Source organism: Seriola lalandi, unplaced genomic scaffold, assembly GCF_002814215.2.
Source record: "Seriola lalandi dorsalis isolate HSWRI2012SDOR001 ecotype SW California unplaced genomic scaffold, Sedor1 jcf7180002054657, whole genome shotgun sequence".
In the NCBI taxonomy this organism is placed as follows: Eukaryota; Metazoa; Chordata; class Actinopteri; order Carangiformes; family Carangidae; genus Seriola; species Seriola lalandi.
Window position 1 is genome coordinate 838,867 of NW_019525210.1, and position 18,992 is coordinate 857,858.

At 42.3% G+C, this 18,992-nt stretch overlaps 1 protein-coding gene across 1 annotated transcript in view; it reads left to right on the top strand.

Moving 5' to 3' along the window:
- The window catches only part of LOC111665678 (zinc fingers and homeoboxes protein 2-like), a 125,921-nt gene that overhangs the window by 89,140 nt on the left and 17,789 nt on the right, over positions 1–18,992 (top strand). The window contains exons 3-4 of the mRNA XM_023420753.2: positions 11,853–15,202; positions 17,615–17,798. Of these exons, the coding sequence (XP_023276521.1) occupies positions 12,192–15,202; positions 17,615–17,795 (3,192 nt within the window). The 5' untranslated portion in view covers positions 11,853–12,191 and the 3' untranslated portion in view covers positions 17,796–17,798. The remainder of the gene's footprint in view (positions 1–11,852; positions 15,203–17,614; positions 17,799–18,992) is intronic.

Consider the following 18,992-nt stretch of genomic DNA (forward strand, 5'->3'; position numbering starts at 1 on the left):
CCAGCCAATCACCCGAAACCCAAAACTCTCTCAAGGTTCTCTGCCAATGAAAAGCCAGCTTTGTTCTCATCGGCACATCAAATTGCCTCACAGGAGCCATCAGTCATGAAGCTGTGCTGCTCTCCACTGCCATTTAACGCTTCCAAGTTATCTAATGCTTAAAGTGCCATTTGGCCTTGCTCTGCGGTTCACAAAGCTGGGTGCCGGGGCCCACTCGGGGACCTCGCAGGGCCTCCAGAGGGTCCTCAGCAAAATACAATGCACGGCTGCTTATGGCTGCTTCTTTTGCTGTCAGTCGCCGAATTTTTAAAAGCTTTTTCACATTTATGAGACACTGAGTGGATGGTTTTGACTCAGTTGACTAAGGTATGTAAATGTCCTGGGTTTAAATCTGATCCAGAGTTTACAGCAGTTTGATAATCATTCAGTTTTACCCTCATTCAGCTTGACATTGTGTTTTTTGCCATTTCTCTTTGGGAGCTGTATTGTTTTGTTGTGACACTGAAGCTCCAGTACCTGTGTCTAGTGGCAATTGATGATTTTCACAATGATTGAAGACGTGCTTCAAGTCAATTCAAATATGTACAGCTGTGTTGTCCTGTACACTTGTCGCTACTTTTGACTAGGCTCAGGACTGAGCACAGCCAGAGCTGTCAGAGGTCTAGTATCACAGAAAGCTTAACAACTGAAACCTGCTGTTATATTAATATCTTATCATTATTATTACAGTATATCAACATTTGAGTTTGGGCCTGAAATTTAGACAGAAAGAATAAAAGATTGAGAAGGCACAGCTCAGTGGTTCCCTCACTGCAAGGGTTTGCTGGCTGAGATTTTCCAGTTTATTTGTTAATATCTAAGGGACAGTGCTGCAGTTAGCCCGACAGCTAATTTGCACCCGAAGCCCCGACACAAATAAAAATGACAAATGATAAAAAGCTTCCTCTGCACATTAAAGTTACAGTGAAAGTAAGAGAGATAAGAAACTGGGGGAAATGTAAAACAATACTTGAACTGACAGAACAACCAGACAAGTATAAAACACAACAAACACGTTAATCCCCGAATAACGAGCCCATGTCTGGATTTTAACCATATTTTAAGTTTGATATTGTATTTTTTTTCTCCCACGATCCAAAGAAATAAAGGTTCATTGCACCCTAAACTGTAAACTCTCCACAGGTGCTTTTGTAAATGGTCTGTTTCTGTGTCAGCTGCTGTGACTGACTGATGACCCATCATGGGTGAACTCCACCTCGTGCCCACTGAGAACCAGGGTAAGCAAGTGCCGATAAAGGGATGGATGAATAATGCAATACAGATCCTTATTGTTGCCACCCCCACTCCTTACTGAGCTTCACGTTATGCAATACAAACCATCTACCCACTGAGATAAAGAAAGACACAGTGGTACCACTTTAACATTTAATAAAATATAACACACTATAATGTAGTTGTAAGCAGATATAAGTTGTACTAATATATAACATATGTCTTCATAGGAGACGTTATGATTGCTGACAAATAGTGCACATTAATAAACATAAAAACTGCTTGTAACTACATAATAATGTGTTATAAACCATTTATTAAGTGTTTTTAAGTATGATTAAGTTAAGAATTCACACAGAAAATGTTTAGATGGGGTCGAGAGTTCATTACTTTTACTCTTTACTGCTGTAGCCACAAAGTTTAAATAATGGACGACCAACAGTCTGAGTCCCTGCTGTATCTTTTACACCCCATAGTACTAAAGTGTGTAGTGAACTTATTATATAGGCAGTATTTCTGTTCTCAGAGCCTCACCACCCGTGGAGCATAAAATGTAAAGTTCATCCTGAAGGAGGTGCCGGTGGAAAGATCGTGTGGTCATCAGTAGTTAGTTGTCTATAGAGCATAAATGTGCCGAGTGAATTTCATCCCAGTCTGGCTTTTAGATTATAGAATATTTCTTGGTCCTGAAGGCAGCAATAGAGGAAAGAACCTGGAGGTATGTAAAGCAACTGGGTTTATCTCCTGAGGATGATGTTTGGCCGTGTAAAATATTGTCACATTATCGATGTCAGGTACTTGGATGAAGATTTTGTCTGTATCACCAAGACCTACTTAGAGGCCTGGTAGGACGGATTATCTTTCAGGAGGAAGTGATTTCTCTACCAGAGTGTTTCTGTCAGTAATTCCAGGCTCCAGTCAGGAATTCCCATGTCAGTTATTCCTACAGACTGCAGATACTGATAAAAATTCAGGCCTGTTTTCCCTCCTGTAAAAGGGCCAGCTAAAATAACCTGAGGTAAAACTAGTCATGACGTCCTTTCGGTAGGTTTCGCAGAACTCTTATATAACACAAGTGAGATTTGGATCTCTATAAGCTTAAGAGGAAGCAGCTGGAAATAGCCTGGCACTCTCAGAAGAGCTGGGTCATACTACCAGCTGTGTTAATGATGCATTAGCACCACGAGGTGCCCACACAAAGGCATCCTTTGATCAATCATTTAGGACACACACACATGGAGCTGGCAGTTTTCGTGCTGCATGATGACTGTGCGCCTGAGGAGGGGGGTCACGGGAACTCCAAAACCAGGACGCTTTTAGTGTCGGAGCGATGTCGTCCAAAAAGAACGCGGCCTCATAAGTTTCAGTCGTTCCTTCCCTCCCTGGTGGTTCTTCCTCTTGATTCATTTACATCTTACCGTCCTGTCCTGTCTTTCAGTCACTACACCCAGGAGGACTTGCAGTGAGAGCAGTAGGTAGGGTAAAGTGTCATGTTCGGAGGGACTATTAGCAAGACAGGGGTCCTCATCAGGTTTTTCTGTTGTAATGTGATAGGATCCAATCTACTGGCTCGTTATCTGCTCCAGTACTGGCCTAATTAAATGAATCTGAAATGACTGTTCTACATTTAATGCAGTTTCCCTTTGTGTCCTGTTCTTTTACTGTGGTGAACGATTGATGTGTAAATCTACCTGTGGTACTAAGCCTCTTTTTTGCACATCCTTAACAGTAAATGAATTTTAATATGAAACCAGTTTGAAACAGCAGGTGTTGGGTAAACTAATGTCTACTCTGTGTACTTATTCTACAGAGAAGAACTTATGGGAGGTTTTTGGCACTTTTTGTCCAACAATTTGTCACTATCAGCAGGATGAAATCATTTGTCTGCGTCTTCCCAAACCTACAAATCATTATGTGAAAGTAAGTCTGTTTTATGATGAGAAAATGCTGTGGTTAAGGATTGGTTAGGTTTAGGGACAGAAAGTACTTGGTGAAGGTTACAGAAACATCATGGGTTAAAATGACCACTTGTTAAGGTTTGGTGACCTTTGTCGTAAATACGTGGTAAAAGTTACGGAACAATGGTCGTTGTGTTTTGAAAGAGACAATGTTGGAAAGGACCCAGCAGTCTTTGGTGTTAAAGTCTAATGTTTCATGACCACTTGCATCAGTGGACTCTAGAAAACGTCCTTCTCTGCTTCCATCATAGTTACTACAGCCACTAGATGGCTCCGTCACTTGAACGTAAACAGATGTCAGTTTGGGGAACTTGCTAAGACAACTGATGCTGTTGTTCTTCTTGGGAGTGTGGTAAAGAAAAACAGCTCACTGGACTGAACAAGACCTCAAAGTTTTAGCAACTTTACAAAACCTATGCCTCAGACAAACTAGATTGGTAGGAGGTTGGTTTGGGTTTGAGAGGAGAAAAGGGCCCATACACAGCTGATGAGATTGGTGAAGAGATATGAAAATATGTGACTACAAAATAACCTTGCATCAAACATGTTTGATGCAAGGTTATTTTGATTTTACATTTCTGAAAAAGCAGAGCGCTATTATTGGATTATACTTAGAATACACCGATACAATGAGTTTGTGTATCAGAATCAGTATTGTTGGAGAAAAGGCCATATTGGTGCATCCCTAAAATCTCTTAGCTTTTAGTTACAGGATGACTTACGAACATCCACACCTCCTTAATTCAGAACCCTTGGTAACTACAAGATGAGAATGAGTGGAATTAGTTTTTAATGGAGCCTTTTCTGTACAGAAATGAAGAGTCTTGTCTGCATGCAAGCCCTCGTCCCCTCCAGTTTGCCCTTGTTCCAGTAAAACGTCTTTAACCCCTCCTATTAGCACACTTGGCTCCTTCCGATCTGCCTTTCGTCCTCCTAATTTGTCATTTCATTTCCCAAGATATCTCCTCATTACCTTCTTTTTCGTCTCCGAGTTGTTTTATGGCTTCCTCGACATCCTTTTCTCTCCAGCATGCCCTTGTTCGCCTTGACGTGCAAACTGGATTGCCTACAGTGCAGTCAAATAGATGGATGGAAACAGTTTGTTGTGAGACTGATGGTTTGCTTTGTCCTTGATGGAGGTGAAAATCTGATATTTTCTTCCTCATCAGTGTCAGTAAAACCTGCAATGAACCCTGCCTCACCCGGCCGATCCACTCGAGTTACTTTGGTGTCACTTTCAGGGGAGTTTAGGTGTCCCAGCCTGGTCTGAATTTGTTTTCAGGAGGTTTTAGAAGAGGGGAATCCCGGGGGGGGTAAGCTATTTGTGGCACACAATTGGCCAATTTTAAAGATACTGGATGTTGTGTTCATCTAAAGTTTATTTGTCAGTGAAAGGAAAGGGAAGAGGTTTGTTTGCTTGTTTGATTGAGGGAAAACTGATCTCACCTGCCTCTTGAAAGGAAATTTTGATGCTTCTTACAATTTTCAAATCACTGTTGTCAGTGCTGCAGTTTTATTATTTTCTCCATAATTACAGAGTACTACCGTGCTCTGAACAATCCCCTGTGCACAAATACTGTACAAGTAATTACAAGGATGCGTGGAGGCGAGCTGAGCTCGACCAAATGGGATGCAGCCAAGCGGCATATGACTCCCCTCGTCAGAAGTTGGCCCGGAGTCCTCGAGGCCGATCCAGTGATGCAGCAAAACATGACACTGTTGTATTTTTTTTTCCCTCCTTTTTCTTCCTGTTTTCTGGAGCTGGCAGCGACAGCGCTGTTCCCCGTCAACATGAAGCGAGGCCGCCATCGCTGCTCGAATGAAATGCTTCGGCCTGCAGCTCTGTCTGCCTCTATGATACTTATTTCCCTGATGCAGTCTGTTTTAAGTTTCTCTCGCTCCTGTATTCCTTTTCTGTTTTTCTCCTTTTCCTGCTTTTGTCTTTTTTTCTCCTTCCATCTCCCTCTGTTCATCTAATTTCTGTCTCTCCTCCTACACTCTCTTGTCCTTTTCCCTCAGTCTCTTTACTGTTGATCTGCGCTACTTTCTCCATTTTTCTTGGCTCCTACTCACTCATCTCCCTCCACCTCTTCCTATACATGTACTCTCTGCTCTCTTCTCTTCAACTCCTCCCACACTCTTTTCTTTTTCCTGTTGTTTCATCTCCTTTTCCAGCTGCCTCTCTGTCTTTTCCCATTTCACCTCTGGCAGCAGCTGGATCTCTGGCAAAGTATTTTTAAGCAGACCGTCATGTACTAAAGTAGAAAACGTGAATGGAGGATGCATTATTTGTCAAACGTTGGTCAGTATTTTCCTTATTTATGAATCTATGGATTATTTTCTTGAGTAATCAGTTAGACAGTTCCTTAGAACACACGCTGACATCTTTAAAGAGTAAAACAAAACCCGTTTTAGCTTGAATATGCATCTTTGAGAGATTCAAAAGCTATCGCCAGTTGCATGCTCTCGATCTGGAGAGTTGTGTATGTAACAAGGCTTCTATAATTTCTGGATGACTGCCAGAGTTGTAATGGAATACCTGTTTTTTCATCATCCATGGAAGAATAACATGAAACTTGTCGCACTGCCTAGAATTAATTTCTAGAGAAAGTCTAGAGAACAGAACTTCTGGATTTTCTCTGGAAAAGGGCCAAGTCAGAGTAATGACTGTCCACCCTTTGGACAGAACAAGGCAGTCTTTATCACACTACTACTTGATTCTGGTCCCAGTCTACTATGGTAGCAAAGTACATTAACTGTGCTGTACTAAAGTATATTTTACTTTTCAAGTATATTTTACTTATTACTTATACTTATATTACTTGAACACCCTAAATTGTATTTTTCGAGTATCTTTACTTTACTTGAATATTATTTCTTTTGGAAATTTGTAACTTTTACTTTGAAGCAGAGCTTTTAGGCAGCAAATAAATTTTATTTTATTTTGAAAAATGTGATAGACCATATGCTGTGTTCTTCACAGGACAAAAAACAATCACAGCCAACATCTACACTGTCAGACATGTTGTGCTGCTGCATTTTTGAATAGCTCAGTTTGAATTTGGCAGTGGCCTAATGATGGCTATGTTAGATAAACACTAAACAGAAGATTCACCAGAGCATCATGACCTTTTCTGAATTCCACGCTTGAAGTTTAGACATAAGGAAAGATTCTTTGAGTTTTAAATGCTTGCTGTGTTTACCACGACCAAACTTCATCACTGCCTAAAAAAATTCGCTGTCCAACTTCAGAAAGCATGTTGAGGTATGTAATGTTTAATTGCAGATAAACTTTAAAACAGACAGCCTTTAGTAGTTGCTGTTGTTATGCTGTGGTTGGTCAAATGACTTAAGGCCATTTCTATCAGCTTTGTATCATATTTTACAAGCTTGTTATTCTACAGGTTCTACAGTCCGTCAGTCAGTAGGTTGTTAAAGAGTCATTAGGTTCTGTAAATGTGGAACAATACAACAATGTGTTGACATAAAAAAATGTTCTTTTGAATACGTAAGTGTTTTTAAAAGCAAGTTCTCCAGTACTTTAACTGAACAACATTCACTTGTATTGGAGTAATATTTGTCTAGGAGTATCTGTACTTTGACTCAAGTAATGGAGTTGTGTACTTAGTAAATATACATGTATATACTAACTTAAAAAAGAGGACTTAGTGTTGCGTTACTCATTAAATAGCTGATTTTGTCTGACTAACTAACAGAATCCAAAGATATTTCGTTTACAGTGATATAAAACCAAGAAAAGTTGTACATCTTCATTTCTGTGATGCTGGAACCAGCAAATGCCTCGCAAGGGCACAGTTTCAGTACCAAAATTTTTCTATTTTATATCTTAGTTTGGGGAATATCAACCCCTTATTCACTTAAACAACGTATGTCAAACATCTTAACGCATCAATGTCAAAGGGGCACTCCACTGATCTGACACAAAGGTCAGTGTATCCATCATGGCCAATCGTGCTAGGCGTGTAAAACCACTTGAGGTCAGTCAAAGTTCAAATAGCCGCTGCACATTCTGACATTTGTTTTTTAATCTGTCCCTCGTGAGTCAACTAATTACATAGATATAGAACACTAAATTTCTGGAATAACACTTTAAATAAAGAACTCTGCTGAATTACAATGAAGTCAAAGGTTATTTCTGGTTGGAGAACTCTGACCAAGCGCTCGGTGCCAACTTTTGAAAATTGAAGATTTTCTATAGTCTGTGCTACTGCTCAGAGAGAAGGGCTTCACGGGTCCTCTCGTTTCCTAGTAACAGAGACCTGACCCAGGACTCAAGTTGAACCAAGTCCAAAATAATACTCAGTTGAATCAGATTGCGTAGGGCCCTGTTGTATTGCTACTAGTTTGTGGGAACTGTGCAGGAAAAACGACACGTCCAGCTGGTTTTTTTTTTACCACGGCTGCTTGTTACTTGGTGCGCTGGTAGCTCACCTGGTAGAGCGTGTACCACAGTGCCATCCATCCATCCATCAATCCATCCATCAATCCATCCATCCATCCAATCTGGAGCAAATCCCAGCTGACACAGAGCAAGGGTGGGGTACATCCTAGACAGGTCGCCAGTCTATCACCGAGACAAACAACCAATCACACCTACATATTCGTACCTACAGGCAATATAGAATTGCCTGTAGGTAACCTGTTAACCTTCAGGCGTTTGGATTGTGGGGGAAGCGGGTAAACTCCACACAGAAAGGCCCCATCCGACCGGCAAGTTCGAACCCAGAACCGCCTTGCTGTGAGGTGACAGCACTAACCCTTATCACAGTGGCCCCGGTTTGAATCCAGCCTGGGCCCTTTGCTACACGTCATCCTGCCCTCTCTCTACTGTATCTATCTACCAAAGCAGAAATGCCTAAAAAAAGATCCCCTGTTCTGTTTATATCGGGTGTCTGTTCTTGAATCTCTTTTCGAATGAGGTTTGGGTCTAAAACTCATGAAGACGTCTCCAGTGAACACATTTCAGCCTGTTCTCAAAGAGCACAGAGGTTAATGTTGACTAGTTTTCTGTGAACTGATTAATCAACTAATCTTCCAGCTCTAGTCTACACCTGCTTCATGAGGAAATCTCATTAGCTCAAGTATGCAGTAAACAGCAGTGTAAATGCATGAGATTTATAATAACACAGGATTAGTTCAGTCTCATTGCACAACTCAACACTTCAAACTGGACTCTGAAACTACTAAATTTTGCGTGTCTCCTGTGCAGGCAGTGAGAAGCCCATCAAGGCTGTGAGAGCATGAAATATGTCCAACATTAAGTGACACTTGGGACAAATAACAGCTTGCCCGATACTAATTAAGTGTTGAAATACTCTGTTTTTCTGGCAAATGTGGTCCCCCCCCCCCTAAAAAAGGATTGGGACACCTTTTCCAAGCTTCAACTTCTCTGATAGAAAACACACCAAAACCTCCCTCGGTTTATTTTATTCTTTTTGTGACACTTCAGCTTTCCGTTCAAATGTTTCTGTCGAAATGAAACATTTTCTTCGTCCTCGCTCATCCTCTTCATCTGCTTTCAATTCTGCCTCTTGTCGTCTTTTCCTCTGCTTTCTGTTTATCGTCTCTCTCTCTGCCTCCTTTTTTTTTCAGTCTCTTTAAATGCTCTGTTGTCCCTTTCTCCTCCTCCCTCTTTATGTTTATCTGCTTTCTTTTCTCTCTCGTCTTCCTCTTTCTTTCACAGCCTTCTCTCTCCCTCTGTCTGCCAGGCCATGGCCTAGTTAAAACATCTTCTGCTTTGTGCCTGTTCTCTTTCATCAGCTTGGAAGTTTTTAGACTCTCTTTCTCTTTCTCTTTCCCTTTATCTCTGAGCTTCTTCGCCACTGTCTCTCATTCTCTTTTTATATCACTCTTCCCCCTCTCTCTCCCCTCTTTTACCTGCTCTCTCCGTTTGTCCTCCTTTTATTTTTGCCCTTTACTCCCTCTCTTCCCATATTTATTCATACCTGTCTTTCCCTCTCTCTGTCTTCTTTCTCCCTCCATCTGCTTTTACCTCACTCTCTCAGTTCCATTGTGTGGATGATAGCTGTCAGGAGATCTCATCACTGAGTCTGTCTTATTACATGATTACAGGGTAATTATCCTATGAAGTTGTCTTTGCCCGAATCTATGAAAGACGCTTAATGTCTTTTTAATGGGGTTTGGAGTTTGGAGACTTTTTTTTGTCTTTGTAGTTACTGTGGACTCTTCAGTTTATTGCATTTACATGTGATTGGCCTGGAACAGCGTGTCCTGATTAAGTGGCTCTCGGATTTATTGTAATTTTCAGGCGCGGCGTCTCGCTCCGAGTTGTCAGTCAAGACTCGCGTCATTTTTAACTTCTTGGCCTTGGCTTTGTCAGCAAATGCTGTCAACTGCCGGCGTCTGATTAGACTGGACCCCAATGAAGCTCCTGTGATGTTGAGGACTAGTGCTGACATAGAAACCTGGCTTGGACTTTAGAGAGAGAGAGAGAGAGAGAGAGAGAGAGAGAGAGAGCAAAATGTCATGAGGCTTATCAGAAGTGAGACGTTGTGTGTTTGATGTGGAGCTGTGTAATGACCAGAACAGCTCCACAGGGTCCGGTCGTGTTATTATGGACAATAACTTTATCAACATCTGTGTTACATGTGTTTGTCCAACCGTTCCTCCTACAAACGGGTTATACACTCACTCACCACTTTAGGTACATCTACAATAGCTACAACTATTGCAGTCTAATCCAGCAGCCCTGCAATAAACACCCTTCATGGTCAGTGGTGATTCTAGAGTCCAAATTTAGAAAATTGGCAGGGGGTACCTCGGCATTCGTCACCATTAAATAATTATATATAAATAATCTGACACCAACGAAAACTGTGTGAAATCTAAACATTTGTTTGTAGAATTTTCAAAATATAAATATAAAGAACAATAGAAACCTAAATCAATAATTAAATAACTTCAACATTTTACCATCGTAAATAACCCACATCATAAGGCCAGTGCGCATCAACATATAAAGTCCTTTAAAGGAGGTTTCCTACAAAGCGGCGTTGGCAACTGAGTGACTTTTGAAAACTCTGTAACTACTTTTTTCATGAAAGCGTTCAGTCGACCAATCGTCGGCCAGACAAAGCCTTGAATGAGCTTTAAATGGTCGTACCTAACGACTAATCACAATCCTCATTGTGTTTATTATAAATAGGGTCCCTTTAGGGAAGTTTCTGACTGAGATGTCATTGCAAATCGTCCATTGGTTGTTTAAGGGGGAGGAGCCGCATTTTGAGACCTTGCTGTGGAGTAAAGTTTGTCAGCCATCGGTGGCCCTTCTAACAGCCTGGGGCCACAAGCAGTTTGCTGCCTTGCCTGTTCATACACTGCGCCTCTGATCATGGAGCTGATAATGTGCAGTTTCAGAGAGCTGTTGATGCCTGCAGGCAAGACTGCAGTTTGTGGTGCTGCCGAATTGTATTGCATTGCGTTTTATTTATAGCAATGAGTGTAGGTTAAATTGGCAAATGAGTGTTTATGTTACATTGTTTTGATTTTTAAAAAAATCCCTCTTTGAAGCCTTCAAATGAGAATCACTAATTAAATTTCAGATAATAGAAACTATTTGTTCACACATCATTGTTTTTAGTTGATATTGATCATCAGAGAAAATATTATTAGCTACGTATTATCGAAAGATGCAAAAAAAATTGCAGTAATTCAAGTTTAATATAGTTTTGTAAATGATCTGTCTGCTCCAAACCAGAGAAAGACATAGGATTCTTTAACTGATTCTTTTCAAATAGAAAACACCTCACACAGCTGCACATGGGGCAAGAAAACACAATGAAATTCATCCTCAACAACACAGAGATCACGAAAGACACCTACATGAAGTTTGTTATATTATATTTATAATTTTTTTATTTTATTTTATTTTTTTAATCAAAATTATTATATTTTTCTGTCACCTTTTTCCTTATCGGACGTTTTTTAAACTGAACTAAAAAGCTGATGTTGGTATCAGCCTCTAAAATTTGGCATCAGACAGGTTTTAATCTTCATTTCTAAAGATAGTTCTCAACCACTTTGCAGTCAAGGAGTCAAACTCACAGTCTTGTTACAATTTTATCTTAATGAATATAATGAATTTAATGGTGTAGAGAAATACTTAAGATTTCAGAGGCTTTAGATTCATTGCTCCCTATCCAACTCACTGTCTTTGAAGAAACCTTAGATCCAAAGTGCAAAATAGTACAACACAGTGCATATATTTCCAGCACAAGTGACCCCAGTAAGAATAAAAAACCTCTGTCAATGTTGCTGTGTTTTATTTCCGGTGCCGTGCTGATCTCACATCTCTCAAATAAATAGGATGTTTCAACCAAAAGCTTAGTTTGCCTGTTTACTAAAGTGCAAATTATCTATTTTCTCCCCTTCTGTCATTGCCCATCATGCATTTTCCTGTTCTTTGTCTTATTCAGGGTGAATGCACATCACACACAAACAATATCAACATGACTTCTCTCTATGTTTTTGTAACATGTGTTTTTCTCTGCTTTTAGTCTTTCCCCAAGTGGCTGCAGCACAGCTCACTGAACACAAACAGTATTAACATGTAATTTTCTCTTTCTGTTTGTCTCTACGCAGCTTGAGCACCGCTGCTGTCTGTGATGCCCTCCCATGACGCCCAGGTCAGCAGCTGACACTGCCAGTGAGCGGGAGACGCCACTGCACAACCGGTCCTGGGCCGGCACCATCCGCCGGTTCTTGCCCTCCCTCTCTCACGCTGGAGACTCCACCTCCTCTCACCTACCAGTATCCACAACCAACAGCTCCGATCCACCCCAGTAAGACCCCCTCGAAAACCGACACGCTGACGTCCTTGGCGAGCACCAGCAGCAGCAGCAGCAGCCAAAAACCACAGTATCTTCAGCGCAATCAGCAGCACCAGCACCACCATTATCACCACCACCAGCAGCAGCTGTCATGTCCAGTCGTAGAAAGTCCTCCACCCCCTGCATGGTTCGGGTCATCAATGACCTGCCTGAGGAGCAAGATGACCCGGAGGAGGTGATGGACATGGAAGTACTGGCGGACAACAATATGACAGAAAAAGAATCATCTGAATCTGCAGAAAAGAGTCAAGTCACCCAGCAGGAGAAGCCAGAGAATCCAGACCAGCAGACATTTCCAAAACCAGTGGAAAACCAAAATCCTGAGCCATTAGAACAAGAGGAGCAGTCGGGTAAAGAAGACCCCCCCTCTGTCATTGAAGATGTAGAAGCTAGAGAAGAGAAGGGCAGGGGAGGGGCAGAATCTGACCTAGGGTCCCAGAAAAAGCAGCCCAGAGGTTACGAGTGCAAATACTGCCCATTTTCAACGCAGAACCTGAATGACTTCAAAGAGCACGTGGACTCGAGCCACCCAAACGTCATTCTCAATCCGTTGTACCTCTGCGCCGTCTGCAACTTCAACACCAAGAAGTTTGACTCGCTCACAGAGCACAACGAGAGCCAGCACCCAGGCGAGACAAACTTCAAGTTTAAGAGGATAAAAATGAACGGTCAGACTATCTTAGAGCAGACAATCGAAGGCAAGGACAATTCAGTTGAATGTGAAGTGACAAGTGAACAGGGTGAAAGCAGCAGCAGTTCTGTGTTTCCACCGTGCATATCCACCACAGTGAAAACCCCAGACAACGTCCAGTCGCTCTATCAGGGGAGTGCACTGAAAAGCCAGCTGGATGGCCTGATGCAGAAGGATCAGATCACAGCAGTAAACATCAACGGAACAGTCATCATCCCTGAACCCACCATCCTTCAAGGGCTCTCCCATGTCACCCCAATGCTCCAGCGCCCGCCCAACTTTAACTGTGTACCAAAAATAGCTGTTCCCTTGAACACCACCAAATATAATCCTTCTTTAGATGACAACCTGACGTTGATCACCTCCTTCAACAAGTTTCCATACCCAACACATGCTGAGCTGTCGTGGCTCACGGCTGCCTCCAAGCACCCAGAGGAACAGATCAAAGTCTGGTTCACCACCCAGCGGTTAAAGCAAGGCATCACCTGGTCCCCAGAGGAGGTGGAGGAAGCCAGGAAGAAGATGTTCAATGGCTCCATCCCTCCTGCCCATCACATGTTCACCGTCCTGCCTACAAGTCCCATCTCTCAGCCGTCTGCCAAAGCTTCCCAGCAGCCCGTTGTCCACACCACAGTCGAGCATCCAGGTTATGTCCGGACAACCACGTCCAATGGGTTAAGTACAGTCCCTACCACAAACTCTCCTGCTGGAGTCGCCATTGGCTCCGGCCACACCCTCAAACGACCCCTCCCAGCACACCTGACGACAGTGTTCGGCCCGGAGTCCAAACGACCCGTCATGGCGGTTGCCCCGCATTCTGGTGACCCTAAAGACAAGGGCCTCATGGCTCCTCCGCCGCCCCCTCCACCCCAGAAAGACCGCCTCCCAATGGCTCCACCTCCTGTTCCCATGGAGATGAAGAGACCTGTAGCAGTTCCTCTGGTAACCACAGAGATGAAGAGGTCATCCACTGCTGTGCCTTTAATGCCACCACCATCATCGTCATCATCACCGTCTTTGTTGTCCAAAGGGAAGATTCTCTCAACATTAGGGAGTCCCAAAATGAAGCCGGTGGTGTCGCTGCCCTCCATAGTCTTTCCAGAGTCCTTAACAAGGCCAATGATCGCTCCCCCACCTATCTTTGCCCCTCCATTTAAAAACTCTTTGCTTATTCCTCGTGCTCCGCCCACCACTTCCAAAGAAAAGCACCCCAGTACCCACACTTTGCCAGCTGCTGATCTGAAGCTGCCAAACTCCCCTCCACTCATTACCCCACAGATAAGGAGGCCGACCATTATTCAGTCCATTCGTGCTCCGGCTAAAGCCTCACCCCAGATTCCAGGTTTCCCTTTGGATGGCAAGAAACTAAAAGAGCAGCAGGGATTGGAGCTGAAAGCCAGCTATCCCAGAGGAGACAAGGTACTCACTCCTATGGCAGAGGCCAATGGGACGTCTCGCGCAGACGGCAAATGGCCCCACAATCAGACCTCCCCTGCTCACAACAATGGAGTTATGCATCTGGATGTCGGTGAGCCGCCGGCAGCACAGAAACCAGATTTTCAGCAGAAGTCCTCAGTGCTGACACAGTTCCCCTTGCTGGAGAGGATGAAGGGAAAGACGGCGGAACAGTTAAAGATCCTAGAGGAGAACTTCTTGAGGAACAGCTTCCCCACACACAGCGATGTGGACAATCTGTCGGCCACCACCCGCCTGTCTCACCAGGAAATCGACAGCTGGTTCGTGGAGCGCCGTGCACTACGCGACAACCTGGAACAAGCGCTTCTCAACTCCATGGGCACTAAGAGGGTTGGCGTGGGTGGCATCGCAGCCCTTACTGAGAAACGACTACATCAGCAGCAACAGCAACACCAAACTCTACAGCTGAATGGGATTCACAAACCAAGCACCGGCGTGGGCCATCTTAAGAGCCCTCCTCCATCCACACACACTCTGCCCATCATTGCTCCAGGCACCATTGCCCCCTCCGTCCCAAACCCGAATTCCTGCTCAGTGCCTCCAGACAGCCGATCCCTGGCACTCCTCAAGGACGATTTTGCTCAAACACGGTGGCCTTCCCCTGAGGAGTTTAGCCAGCTGGAGGGTCGGACAGGACTGGTTCGTGCCGACTTTGCCCGCTGGTTCAACGACAGCCGGCTGCAGAGCGGCAGCATGGAGCTGACAGAACTTTTTCACAATAATGGAGTAAATGGAGGGCAGGGCCAGCCTATGTGCTCACCCGATAACGCTCCCTCCAGCATAATCCAGCGCTGTCAGGAAGGAGCTGTAACAAACAACAACAACAACAACAACAGTAAGGTGCTCGAGGTAGAGTTGGGCTGGCTGATGGAGCAGCGCACCAACAGCCTCAGCAGTCAACAGCATGACGATCTCCATGACCGGTTCGCTGGCAGGTACTGTACTTACAAGATTTTTTTTTTTTAATGCATGTTTTGTTTTGTTTTTCAGGCGTACTTTTAATGCATTTAAAAGTAACCACACCCAGGCTGGAATTTATTTTTATAAATTGACACCTAGTGGTTGCTATACGCTCTGTCCACAGCTTGTGTAGTATAGCACAGTGGTTCCCAACCTGCGGACTGGGCCTGGACTGGGCTCGCAAAGGTATTGCGAGTGATCTGAAAAATCACTTGCAAAACGTTACAATTTTGGTGAAAAGATGTAATTAAAAACTTCATTTGTTTTTTTCCTCGTATTAAGACCTTTCACTGTGATGAGCCAATGATAGGAACTTTTGTCTTGTCACCCTCCATGTTGGTATGGTATCAGATGTGGGCCACCAACATATTCCATTTGCCAAAGTTTTCACGTGGGCCTTGAGTTGGAAAAGGTTGGAAACCACTGGTGTAGCACTTTTGTATTGGACACATTTTAAGAATTTTCGCTTTTGCTTTTCAGGTTTGCTTCCATCTAAGTAAAATTATAAAGACAGCATTTGTAAAGAAGTACTTTTACATTGGTGTATTGGTATTATATATATTACATATATATATTATTTGCCACAACTGACCGAGGAACACAACAAATCAGATGCTGTGGTGAACCCAGCAGAGACTGTACAACTGCTTCTGCTTAAAACTTAAAAATCCTTCTATAATTCACCTGTTTCTCTTCATCACCATCTTTCTTTCATGTCTAAAATAAATGAGATGATGAAAATGATACAATGGTGTTTAGCGACAATTGAGCACATCTGGCTTCCTCGCAAAAAGAGTCACGTTAGCTTTATTCATGTAACCCAAATCACAAAATTAGGAGATCATCGGTTTAGGTGAAAGGGTTCCTCTCCCTGTTCATTAAAGTGCAACCACAGCAGTCTCAGCATCATTTTCTACCCATTGACACCTTTTATGGTGACTGGTGCATCTAAAATAAATCTCTGCTTCCCCTCAGTGGGGTTGTGCTGTTGTTTTCCAGTTTCCACATTAACATTGATTTCAGGACATTAACCTAAAAAAATCTTCGAGACTTTATTTAGTCTGCCCTGCATTCCAGGAGCCTGGGACATCTCTGGTCAAATAACAGAGCCATTAGGTTGTAAACCAATATCTCCACAATAATTTGGCCAAGAGTTTTATTCTTCCCATGAGTCAGCTATGGGTTTAGGCTCAGTCTTGGAAAAGCAGTTTGAACCTGCACTGATGGCACATTGAAATCCTTCCGGCTCCTTTTGGTTTTATAAACTCTACAATGTGCTAAGTACAGACAACAAGAGAAATAAGGACACAACAATGTAAAGGTCTAGTACAGACTAATTTCTGCTGCTTATTTATAATAAGCTCAGTAAATAAATGCTGCTAAAGCCTTTCAGCAGGGTTCAAAGTCAATATTCAAATTTCTGTCAAAATTGATCTCTTTATTTTACATAATAAAATTTGATTACTTTTTGCAAAAAAAAAAGTTCTGACATTAAGTTTGTCCCTGTTGTAATTTCAGTGACATACTGTTGAAGCTTGTCATCTGTGGGCTCCGACATGATTGTTAAAGTTGATTTATTTTCACATTACATGAAGAAAATGTCCTCCATCATCGTAATTACTCTGAATATTATTTCTCCTCATTGTAATTTAAAAACAAAAAAAAAAACAACAAATGTTCCACTTGTGTTAAATCTGATTGTGATCACCTCTGTCGAATGAAAGTGATTGACAGCTCCCTTCAAATGTGAAAAACAGAAATCCTTGAAACTGATTTCTGTTGATTGTTGGCCCCCGTCCCTTTATCTACTAGAATTAAATCAATGCGAAATTTTTTTACACTTAAACTTCATTGTGTTTTTAATTCCGTGGGTAGACAGAAGATTTTGGTAACATCTATAATAATTCAAATGTATTCAGAATTTCAATTTCCATATCCAATGTCTGTTCGCTCAAATATTTTTATAAGACTCAATGACGCTGAACAAGGCAAAGATTTGTTTGATGTTTCTGTGAAGACAAAATTAAGAAAAAAATGAATGTCAACATTAATCTTTAAATAAAAAAAATCAAATCTTACTCTTTAATCATTTTATAAATTAAACAAAATCCTGTAAGAGTTGTAAGAACATTAAAACAACTTATCCTTTTAAACATAAATATAGGTTTGAACATCACAAAAAAAAAGAAAGAAAGAGAATTAAAGGTACCGTTACATGTTGCTTTGTGGTTTATGTTCACATTCAGTGTTTTAGACCACAACAATGTTTCAGTACACAACACAAACACTATAGTAACGCCGTTGTGTTCATATGGAGGGTTATCAGTGACCACCAGTGGTGATTCAAGTTTAAGTAACTTTTTGTGAACCTGTACCTGGTTTAACAGACTGAGGCAGCAGAACGTGGCGGAGTTGAAGAACGGGGGGCAGAACGGGGGAGTCGTGGGAGGAGCGCGGGAGGTGTTCGGGAGCTGGCTGGAGGACGGGCGCTCGAGGAGAGGACGGGAGCTACTCCTGGACAGAGAGAGGAAGATGGCAGAGGACACGTCTGGGAGGCTGACTGGATAAATGGTGAGTGAAAGGTCACGATTGATGTTTTCTGTCCTGGTGCATTGTCTGGTTATCAGTGGCTGTCCTTGGTTTTTTTGCCTCTACTTCTGATCTCCACCGAGGCTCTGAGTTGTGTTATATTTATGTTGGCTATTGGATGTAGGTAAAACAGGAGAAATGTTTGATGAAGGCCCTGAATTCACTGAGCACAGACGATTTATCCACGTTAAAAATAAAATATGTTGTACATGTTAAAAGGGTATTGTCTTACATTACATTACATTCACTATCAGGATAAATGTTAATTATGTCTTAGTGAAATGATTAATCGCTTATTCAGAAATGTTCCAAAAATGTCAAAAATAACAAATGACCTCATTTCAGGCAGTTAAGTGAAGCCTGAATCGTGTTTTTCAGTCAGGCATCTCTGATTATAACATGTCTGTAGTGAAAGAAGCATGGCTCAACAACTGTCTCAAGTTTGAAAGTACCCTCTCAATTTGTGTATCCTACAGATCTACGTGTTGAATGCCATTTCTCATAAACTTTTGCAAAGCTGATTTTTCATAAATGTTTTAAACTTGCATTTTTTTTTTACATCCATGTCTATTTGTGAGAGGAACTGCAGTTTTTAGCACTTCAGTGTTTTTCAGCCCAAGAGGTTGATGCTTGGCAGTTCCCTTTCGACTTTCCAGAGCCTTTTGGTGAGTTTCAGCTCATTGTTTATCTGGTTCACTTTAAGAGAGGGTTGGACTGACCATCGGGCATACTGGGACGAATACCGATTAGCTACTGCATCGGTCAGAAAATACGTAACGTTTTTACCAGCCCTCTCGGTGTGCCTGTCATTCAGAGTGTGCATAAGAGTTTCAAACCACTCCACTTGAATCATTATGTTTCTCTGTAACTGCTTGATGTTGAAAGAAGTTCAACATATCAACCCCCAAATCAACAAAGACATCAGTTATTACAGGTTTAATTAAAAACAATAACACATATCATAATTTTGTGCCATTTGTCAAGTGAAATCTTCATCCATGTTCAGTCTAAAATCTGTCCTTAAGTTCTTTTATATTTGATCATGAAAAGGTCATAAAGCAGAAATCTGCTGGTCTGAATTACTGAATCTATGGCTGCAGGTCTTCACGTGTAAAATGAGTGAAGTGATTCAACTCAGCGAGGCCACCGTCGGTCCCAAGCACCCCCACCCCCCCA